This window comes from Nicotiana attenuata, chromosome 8 (assembly GCF_001879085.1).
Source record: "Nicotiana attenuata strain UT chromosome 8, NIATTr2, whole genome shotgun sequence".
NCBI lineage: Eukaryota > Viridiplantae > Streptophyta > Magnoliopsida > Solanales > Solanaceae > Nicotiana > Nicotiana attenuata.
In genome coordinates, this window is record NC_031996.1 from 43,052,646 (window position 1) to 43,063,838 (window position 11,193).

An 11,193-nucleotide genomic window follows, 5' to 3' on the forward strand; every position below is an offset into this window, starting at 1 on the left:
AAAGATCTTTTGAAGATGGTGCATAAGATTGGAATGCAAATGCTTAAGGATGTGAACTGATGCTCTCATGAGGGGGAGTTAATACGCGTTGTACTCTTTTTCCCTTACAAGGTTTTGTCCCACTGGGTTTTCCTTGCAAGGTTTTTAACGAGGAAACCAAAAGGCGTATTGTAGATATGTGTACTCTTTTTCCTTCTCTAGAATTTTTTTCCCATTGGGTTTTATTTTAGTTAAGGTTTTAACGAGGAACATTATCTGTTGAATAGACATTCAAAGGTGAGTGTTATAAATAGAATTGTATTTATAGTGAATGTCTATATTTAGAGAGATTCTAGGGTTCATTGCTTGGTGGCTAAGTCACCCTCTCCCAATAAATTGAGGGTTCTATTCTATTGTAATTCATCCCAAATCAATAAGAATTCTCTCCTTCTACTTTTCTGTGCAATACTCTTCTTCTTCTTTTATTATTTTATAACAGTCTTGTTTTTAAAAATTTTATCACTTATGTTTATTTATAATGTGTATTAGTATTATTTTACTTATAGCTTTTGTAATAATCAAAATACGTGATTTTGTGCAAAAATGGATTTGTCAAAAGCACTCAATAAAAAATCCGGGTGTCACATTATAAATATCGAAGAAATCCGATTATCCGCATAACAGAGTGCAGTAAAGCCCTTTGTAGCGATTAGCCATGGGGATTCTATCATGGTGGAAGGGCGACAAAAAGGAAACTCCAAAATCCACCCAGAAACCCGACCCGAACACTCAAATCTCATCCGACAAGCCGGAGGTTCCGGGCATGAACGGAGCTGTTGAGGTTTCACGGCCAAACCTACCACCGGCGGATATAACCGTTTTCGAGTTCGGGTCAGTGGCCGCTTCTGTTGATAAGGTTACACTTGCTGGATATTGCCCTGTTTCCGACGAGCTTGAGCCCTGCCGTTGGGAGATTTTACCGGCAACTGGGTCTAACGCACCACAATTTCGCGTGGTTTTCTGAATTGGGGTAAGAAAGAGCTTGTATGGAACTTGTGAGGAAGACTTGCTTTTTTTCACTTGAGGACATTTGAAAGAAGGGCTTTTTTCTTGTTTTTGTGTAAACTGAGCATGGTTAATGAAAAACTCTAATTAAGTTACTAAATTCATGTTATGACTGTAGATTTTGAATGCATTTTATGTAGGTGTTCTGTTTCTATGTGTGTTTGGTTAATAATTCTGAACTTATGTGTTGTGTAGAACTTTTAGTTTTAGGAAATGCCATTTTATTTAATATTAGAATAGATTGAGCAAAATGGATACAGATGATTTATACAGCCATCCCTATTAATTCGAGATTGATGCATACAACGGTGAAGCCAGAAATGTTTTTCAAGGGTGTTCAGGCTTGAAAGAACTAAAAATTATTCCCGACATAGGGTGTTCAATATATATTTTATACATCTAAAATTAATATTTTACTTACACAGTGTAATTTTTTCATAATATTTTGGTGAATGGTGGTCAGTTGACCACCCTTTGTAAAAGGTGGCTTCGCCCCTGGATGCATGGTGTTGATAGATGTTCTTACTAAGATGGTCTCATATTTCATGACAATGGTGTCCGGGCCATCTTGTGACTATTCACCGGTACCAGCTACCTCTCATCATCATACTGGGTAAATCTGCTCCCAAGGCTTAGGCAGTGGTGAACAAGTCACCTAGTGTATTTTGGTTTTTTGCCTCCGTTCAGATATGAACCTGAGAAGTCATGAAAAAATAAAAAGAAATTTCTTACTAAGATGATTTATACAGTCTATCCCAATTACTTGGTAGTGGTCTGAACGACAGAAGACAAATGCTACTACTTTTGAATAGGACTGTTATCTTATAAGAGCATTTGAATGGATGATAAGAGCAATCAAAAAAAGAGCTACTCTTATCTGAGACCAAAAGGCAATGTATTCACGTATCTCTTTTTTGCTTCTTTCCTGTCTGTCTTGTTTCAAGAAGTATGGCAGAGTTTCTGCTGGCGTTAGACTGAAGAAATTTGGTGCAGCCAAGTGCAGATGTGCTGTATGTTGAAATATTCTTATAAGCTTACGATTTCTTGAACGATATTCACAATTTCTCTGGGCCATTTGAGTTTTTGTAGTGAGCTCTTTTCTGGGTTGGTTGTGCTTATAGTTTGTGAAGGCTTATCTAAAAATGTTTTTTCTTGTGACAAGATTCAGAGTGTTTTGCAAATTTTTCTTTTGGGACATGATAATGATTCTACAATATATACTCCGATAATGTGTTTTGCAACACAATCGGGGTTTTCCTTGGTTCCCATGGTTTCCCAAGTGGTTCTTTGTACTGTCAAAGTTTTGAGTCTAGTGAATAACTAGCTATAACTCCTTGATTTCATGTATTTGCATGCTTGATACAATTTTGATTTCAGAATGATGTGTGTACAAAATGTTATTTAGTAATATGTGAACATTAATCAAAAGCAGAGTATATTTTAATGCTATGTATGGTCATGAATCTTCTCCTCTGTGTTAGAGAAATAGAAAGAAGAGGAAGAAAGTTTTTATTGTCTTCTCTTAATTGGGAGGAGTATTTTGCTGCTGCTATCCCAATGGGAGGAGCATCACTGTAGGGATGTTTTCAAACTATTGTTCAAATAAGTAATAGGTAAAGTTGCATACTTGCATTACAGAGGCTGAAAAGGTAAGCCTCGAAGGAGTTGTGCTAATCCTGTTGATAGTGGATTTGTAATTTTTAACTAAGATGGCTCCTTTAGTGCTGGAGATATTTGAAAGATAGATTTCAACTCATTACTATTAAATGCCATCTGGATTACCATGAGATTAGTTTGGTTATCTCATTGTTGTAAATATATGTTTTTGGTTAATCTGTTACCTTTCTCCAAAAAAGAAAAATTAGTATATGTTTATGGCCATAGTTCATATCAGCATTCCTCACGCACATTAACTTGTGAGTTCATGGACGGAGCCTATGGCATTGTCATTCCACCAGACAAGATCCTCAAGTGAAAAAGTTGCCGGTTGGGAGGAATTCAAAACTAAAGGTGGTGTTAAGAAATAAAAAGATAACCCAACTGCAAAAAAAAAAAAAAATACCACCAAAGGATGTGGTGCAGCGGATGGAGTTGCTCTTCCCTTAACCAGAGGTCTCGTATTCGAGCCCTTGGTATGGAAAAATTCTTGGTGGTGGAAACCAAAAAAAGATAACCCAACTGCAAAATAAACATTGGGTGCATTGTAACACAAAGGATCTACACATGACATGTGTCTACCATATGCTCCCTTATCACTAACTGTGGTTAATATATTATTGGTGTAGATTGTAGAATGGTTTTATCAGTCCGGATTGTGTGGTTTGAGCAAGTCACAAAAATGGAAAATGTATATACTTGGTTTGAGCAAGTCACATAAATGGAAATTATCAAAAGCAGTTGTAACATATGCTGAGGTACATAATTATTAGCCTCAATGTTTCCAATGTCTTGAGCAAAATAAAGATGTTTCCAAAGTTCTTCCGACAATTCTACAAAGAAAGGACTCAGGGACCATATAACATGATCCAAAACGTCCAAACAAAGCAAGAAGTTTGCTTCTCCTAACAGCCAAAAAAAAAAACAGAATTCAATGATATGTTGTCACATCATTCAGCATTCAATCTGCTAAAAAGTAGTTCGAAACTCAAATTCTGACTACTACTTCGTTAGTAAGTTAATCAAGAACTGCCAAAACCAAGATACTGATCTACAAGTTTCGCCACTGAAGAGGCTAGTGAATCTGCAGCATCCTGGCTGGTTGCTTCAGCATATACTCTTATAACGTCCTCCGTCCCAGATGGTCTAATAAAACATCTGCCTCGGGGGTACTTTGCTGGATAAAATAAGAAATACGAGTTTAGTAGCTAATTAGGTATCATTCAGTAACATAAATTTGCAAAATTGATATGGTTGATCAATACATGGACTTTTAGGGTGCCATAAGAAATAAGTAGCTAGACAACTCGAATTCATTTTAACTTTAAAAGGCTTATGTTTAAGTTTTACATGGTTATGGAGCGCACTCAATGGACCGGTGATTTCAGCTACCAAAACCAGACAACCTACTAAGTTCACCAAATAGTACAAAATCCATTGACACCAAAGATCCAACATGGTGTACAAATTGATGGAATTACCTATTTCAACATTTATGGCTTCTTGAATACCAATAGGCTGAACAGCCACAGTCTCCGCATTTGCTGTGACAACCGCAGTTCTGTCAACAACTTTTACCTGAAAATAGGAGGAACTTGGACTTGAAGCAATAATCTTAAAAGCGATATTTCCTTGAAATGAGATGAACTACAAAGAGACCTATTCAAGCTCACAGTCAACTTCCAAATGATGAGAAAACACACCGAAAAGAAAATCTTGGAGAACTTTCACTTGTGCATTTAAAAGTAAAGTTGATTCTTCCTCTTGGGAAGAGTTCAACTAGTTGCATTAGCAGCAAACTAGAAAGTTGGACATTAGATTTCTCTATTGCAGTCATCCACTTATAGTGAGAGTACATCACTAGCTTCTCGGAGCTTCCCTGACCTGTGTCTATTTGATTATTTAATTCTGAATGTGATGTAACTCACTTGAGCTACTGTATAAGCTGAATTTTCTCTCTTTGTTTTCATCTACCTTTTTGTTTGATGACTGATAAGTTCTGTTTTCTTCTCCTCCTTTGTTTACTCTTCTTCTATCAGTTTTTTAATTTAGCCCAAGTGTGGAGAAAAGGCACTGAATTGAAGCAGTCTACTAAAGCATCTCCCACAGCCTGATTAATCAGCTGAATTAAAGAGCAAAACTGAAGTCTCTATTCAATGGATTCGGAGTCAAAGCAGTGATTAGTCGCATATCTCTAAAAAACTACACAGACCATGTGACGCAATTCAAAGTGCAAGAGTCTGACCTTTAGTTGTCTGCTGGGTAGATCATGATAAAGCTCATTCCATCTATGTATGGACCATCCCATGTATTTCAGGATAACCTCCACTAGAAGCAGTCCACTTAAAGCATCTCCCACAGCCTGATTAATCAACTGACTCACAGCCAAAAGTCTTGAAGCAGCTTTTTGTTTTGCTGAACCTAAAATAAGTAACAGATAGATAAAATAGGTAGTCAAAAACAGGCAGTCAAGGTCCATAACAGCAACAGAGGAGGAGAATGGGTCAGACCTTCTGACGTTGATAGAAGCGTCTTGTGACTAGCCTCCAGCCAGCATAGAAAAGCTTCTGAAAACAAGATAGTTCCATGCCCATTCGCCTCAAAATAAATGCCAATATCAAATTCAGCAGCTTTTTCATGCAAGTATTTGACTCCTGTTGGGGTAAGCACAACTTCTAGACCCATCTCTTTCAGGTAATCAGTTGATGCGCCATTCGCATAAGCTGTCTGCACAACACCTAGACGTGCTTGATAAGAGTCATTTCCTTTCTTGTCTACACCCTCGTTCAAAATACTCAGTTGCTCCTTGATAAATAACGCAAACAAAGACAATATCTTATCCCCATCAACGAGTTCAATCTTGTTGTTTTCATTCGGTAGAACTGAGAAATAGACTAGCCGATCAGCATCCCCATCCAAACTCGCACACCTGAACCACTAGGTGTATTGAAGTAATTAATTACCACTTCTCTTCACCATGGAAAAGTGAGGATTTTGATCAAATACTGGAAAAATAGTAAGATTACCACATCAACAGATGATGCTAACCATAACCTGTATCTGCTCTAAGTAGATATGAGCATATGAGGAACAATCTTCTTATAGAAGATCTTCCTAAAAGTTATGCATCTTGGAAACGATTGATACAGTAATTTATGCAAGAAATACGATCTTAAACTATCAATCAGTTTTCCATCGAAATGTATACTGAAACACATATAAGTGCGATCTAAGAGGCCTTATCAGGTTAGTAACTCTTACACGCATATAGCATCCTAAGTAGGGCCAAGAAAGACAAGAGAAGTGCAATAAACAGGTATAAAAGAGATCTTAACAAATCCATATGACTGAAAACAAGTTAAACTAAACCATCATCACCAATGAGAGAAATGACATAGGATATAACCAGATTTCCTCTTTCTGGTTTATATTTAAATGTAGCTCTGTATTACTAAACCTTTATCCAAATGAATATTAGATCTAGTGAATATCATGTTACATTTACGCAGCATTGGACTCATGATACCCAAACACTGCAGTTAGACAATGTTCAACAAAAACTTTCCTAGATTAAGGAATGGACAAGAAGATGTTTCACCTTAGCCCAGCATCGGCAGTACCAAAGCTACGTGGAGCAACCTTCTCTTTTTGCACATAGTCAGCACCAACACCTTCATTAAGTATACCATCTCCCCTGTTACGTACTTCAATACACAACCCAGTCAACATCTTCTTAAACTGTTCAAGCTTTTCCCCACCAACACCATCTGCCCCATCCACCACCAATGTAGCATCATTGCCATTCTTGCTGATTCCCTCGGGCTTCAAATCCATCAAACACCTAATAAAGTCAGTAGCATTTCTATTAAAACATATCTCAACTAAATTTAAAGGCTTCAAGAAATTGTCTAGTTAATGTGACCTGAAAGAGGTTGAAAGCTGGTGAAAATAACTAGATTCAGATGCCTCCAGGCCTCTATTTCTTGCTCGAACCATCCAATGCAGTTGTGGTGTTGTAACCACTCCCATGTCAGTGCCAATTGCTCCAACGATTGAAGTGATTCCCTTCAATAGACAATTATTTACTACCAATAAGTACAACTGGACTGCAAATCATGCTGGTCTATCTAACTAGGAGGTTCTTTTGGCGCTTCTATTCTGCAAGTTCATGCATGAATCAGAAGGCCAACAGGAGTTATAAGGGTCATCAAAAGACACAGAAAAGTGAGGAGAATTATTAAACCTAAACTAGACAATGGATTTTTTTTTGTTAAAGGTAAACTAGACAATGGGATTAGATAAAAAGGATTCTAGACAATCAGCAGAGGAGTGTAAAGCAATATGGTGTACAAGGTCAGAGCCTATAGCAGCTCGAGTTCCCTCTGAATTTAACTGCAGTGAAGCAAATAGACACTGGATTAAAGAAATGTGAACAATGTTCACTGAAGCTATGCAAACTACCTACTTGTTTGGCAGCCTCAAGGAGAGCCTCTCCACTAGGCCTTGTGTCTCTTCCCAATAACACCTCCGCTGGCTGTCTTCCTTCAAAGCCAATTTCTTCTTTCTTCACAAATTCAGTTATTAGCTGTTCCCAGAACAAGATGTAATGAATCAGAACTTAGCAAATTGACGGAACACTAATCCATCACTTGATGCAAAGGATTATAGGAAGAAGCGGAAAACAGAGAAGATAATGTAATAATGTAGATTGAGAACCATGAGGTATCATGTTCAAATCCAGCGGAGGCAAAAACACTAGGTCTTCCGAGCCTGGTGGTCAGAGTCACCCGCTACCTGTGTTAGCGGGAGGTAGCAGGTGCCGACTATGGAATTAGCAGAGTTGTGCTCAAGTTGGCCCAAATACAACGGTCATCAATAAAAAAGGAGAAGCATTTAGACTGGCTACCAACAAAAAACTTGTCAATTCATGATGAATCCTCATAATTTTCATAATACATCGCACCTAGATGTGAAGGAGTATGAGCAATTATTCCCACATCATGGATGGACAAAGAAGCTAGTTTTGCCGCATCATGCCCGAACGTGGTGCAAAATATGAAAGGGTTCCCACTTCATGGACGGGTATAAGTACAAAAGTTACTTCAGCCACATCAATACTCGGATGTGGTGTAAAATAAGAAAAGGGTTCTCGTATCATGGACGAATGACGGTAAAAAGCTAGTCCAAGAGACTCGAATTCGAGTAGGTAGCTGGAACATATGCACTTTGGCAAGGAAGTCGATGGAACTAGCGGATACCCTAAAAGAGGAGAAGAGTTGATAGTGCATGCAAACTAAATGGGCAAAAGCCTAGAGAGATAGGTAACACGAGTTATAAATTATGATATTGCGCGATAGATAAAAATATGAATGGGTTGAAAATTATTATAGAACCAGGACTTAAAGATAAAGTTATAGAGGTAAACGAGTTGGGGATAGGATTATTGCATTAAGGCTTGTATGGGAGAAGGAGATAATCAATGTCGTTAGTGTCTGCTCCGCAAATAGGATTAAAGTAAATATATAGATGCCTAATCCATGTATTACAAACACTCATATTGTTATTCCATATTCTATGCCGCATAGAATAATACATAGATTCTCACATAAACTTATGGAGGTATTATTTATGAGGAAAAGAAAGTAGCAACCTAACATTGTATTAACAGTGTTGGTGTTTACGAGGAGATAAAATCTCCTCGCTACACCAACCAGTAGCGCCTAACGGAATAAGTAATAAATAGCCATGCTTACCTTACTGATGAAGTACCTGGACTTGTTATGTCTAATCTTTTAGCATTCGTAAATGTGAAACTACTTTATCAGCATAGCTAAAACACTTTATAAGCACACCAGTAATTCACATTCATGTAGTAATACTAAAACTACTCATTTGGGTCTTAATCAATAGCAACAGTACAGAATCACATTATATTCTTAGTGTTGATCTTCTTTTCCAATATAGGACAATACCCCCGGCCCCTTTTTCCATCTTACCAATACTAATTACGCATAGTTCAACCTATCGAAAAAGACTGGCACCGGCTACAAGAAAAGTGCTACATTTGTTTCATTTGCAAGCTTGAGACTTTTGGCAATCACAACCACAACATAAAAGAGAAAGAGCAAGACATATTTCCACACAAAGACAATAGCAGGACTGACAGAACATGAGTTCATTTATGTAATAACATCATATTTTACTCACTTAAATACTAAAATGGGTTTGTGCCAATCAAGCAAAGCTTCCATATGGCAGTAGTCAAAGTTGCTATATGCTGTTGGTTGTCCTCAGCCAAGTGTAATCAAGGATTTTTAATCAAAACATTCCAGTTTCCTTTTATGATCCCCTTTTATCAGTTTACATTTTCCCTTCTTTCTCTTCCTAGCAGCCCTTTCACCCAGAACATCCTTATCTATTCTATTCCCGTACTTCAGCTAATATAGTTGCAGCAGACGTGCATTGTAATTGCTGTGATATACCAGGATATATGTGAATTAATGCACTATTTCATAATCACTATATTGTAAAGATAGACCAATCACTTAATCAGTTATGTCTGCGTCGCAAACTAGTAGCATTCATTCTGCTCTATTCACGCCCATATTGTAAATAGATAATCTTCAAATTTTCCAGATTTATTCAATTAACCTGCATTCTTTCCACTTGAACAAGATCACAAGGGTACTATAAAAATGAAAACTTTTTCTTTTCCTTTTTTCCAAAAATTTGACAGACAAATGCATATCCACATATATTTGCATATATAGTATATGTGTGTTAAAAATAACGAGAGGATTGAAACCTGAAGGAGGGAATGGGGATCAGGGGCATTAGCAATGGCATCAGAAAAAGGCTCCCAATCCTGAGTCAACATTCCACCACTTGGATCTGCCACTTTGATTCCATTGTCTGATACTTTGTTGTGTGATGCAGTAATCATCAAACCGATCACTGATCCAGTCTTCAACGACCTCAATGCCGCTAATATCCCCACCCTGAACACCGTCGATTCGAGCAATGATGCATCTGCTCTGAAGCCAGCTGTCCCATAAGACAGCTTCACCCCTGTTCAAACATTTTCAAATAAATCTATCAACAACCAATCAACAGCATCACGATCCTGACCTAGTTGTATCGGTTTCTATGAATCATTTGTATCCAGTCTGCATCTACTTGCACTCATTTTGGTTCACACATTTCAACGAAAATCAGTCACCAATCAATCAATTGCCTCAACCCCAAATTAGTTAACGCCTGCTATATAAATCAATCAATAGTCAATCAACAACACTTTGATCCCAAACTAGTTGGATCGGTTTTTATGAACCAGTTGTATCCACTCTGCATCTACTTGGACTCATTTTGGTTCATACATTTCAAAAGAAAATCAATCAACAGTCACAATTACGCGCCAATCCCATATTAGCTAAGGCCTGCTATATATAAATCAATCAACTAACACCTTGATCCCGAACTTTATATTTTTGCTCTATTCAGACTCATAAAGTTCATACATTAACAACAATCAATTAATTACCATCCTAAAGAACCTCTTTTCATTTGGATACCAAAAAAAATTTTTTGATCTTTATGACAAATTACTGATTCTTGAGTGCTTTTTCCTAAAAAAAGGTGAAATTGAGAAACCCAATTGGAGAAAGATTGGACCTTTGGGAGGAGGGAAACGAGCGGCCGATTCGAGCAGAAGTGATTGCTGCTTTTCTTTCATCCTTTTCTGAGCTGAGAGCAATGTGTTTGAGTTGATGCTGCTTTCTGGTTTGCTTTTTTTCTTTTTTCTTTTACCCCCTTTAAATTGTGATTAAATTGTCTTTCATTAACATTAATAGGTGTAGTGGGATAATTGGATCTATGACTTCGTGGTATAGTTAATATAGTTTCTTTATCACTTTTAATCAGAAATCTCTTTAATTAGAGAATCTTTGAATAGTGAACTAATTTAGATTAGTATGCCTTTGTTTTCTTTCTTTTTCCTTTTTCTTTTCCGGTGAAAACTTTGACTTGGATTTAATAATTAAAGGCTCAATTTTTCATTTTGACACTTTAACTCAGTCTTGTTTCATTTTGGCCCTCCAACCCCATTTTTTTGTTCCACTTTGACACAAAAGCTGACTAGATTCCATGTGTGATTTGCCTCTCCCTTGTAGGCGCGTGAGAGTCATTTTTTAAGCCAAATTTCATACTCCCAACGTAGAGGCGAATCCAGAATTTAAATTCTATGGATTCAATTTTAATATTTTTAACATTGAACCCATTATATTTTTAAAGCTATGGGTTTATATCTATTTTTTTTTACAATAATGAATTTTTACTCCGCGTCAAAAGTTACCATTTCAGTTGAACCCGTAGTTATTACTGAAAATATATATAAAAAAAAATTTCCACGGGAGGGGGGGGGTCAGAAAAACGAAAAAAATAATAATTTGAAATTACAAAAAAAAAACTTAGACAGGGGTGGGGGGTGGGGCTAGC

At 37.1% G+C, this 11,193-nt stretch overlaps 2 protein-coding genes across 2 annotated transcripts; one reads left to right on the forward strand and one right to left on the reverse strand.

Moving 5' to 3' along the window:
- On the forward strand, window positions 636-1,216 carry LOC109231348. Its single transcript, XM_019396983.1, has one exon. The coding sequence runs from the start codon at window positions 695-697 to the stop codon at window positions 1,001-1,003; it is 309 nt and encodes a 102-aa protein (XP_019252528.1). The 5' UTR covers window positions 636-694; the 3' UTR covers window positions 1,004-1,216.
- LOC109231349 (phosphoacetylglucosamine mutase) lies at window positions 3,414-10,565 on the reverse strand. The gene is made up of 9 exons (XM_019396984.1): window positions 10,372-10,565; window positions 9,506-9,768; window positions 7,166-7,285; window positions 6,623-6,765; window positions 6,299-6,541; window positions 5,211-5,629; window positions 4,946-5,121; window positions 4,182-4,278; window positions 3,414-3,877 (listed from the first exon to the last, which is right to left on the reverse strand). Exons 1-9 carry the CDS (start codon window positions 10,430-10,432, stop codon window positions 3,723-3,725), a joined length of 1,677 nt encoding a protein of 558 aa, XP_019252529.1. The 5' UTR covers window positions 10,433-10,565; the 3' UTR covers window positions 3,414-3,722.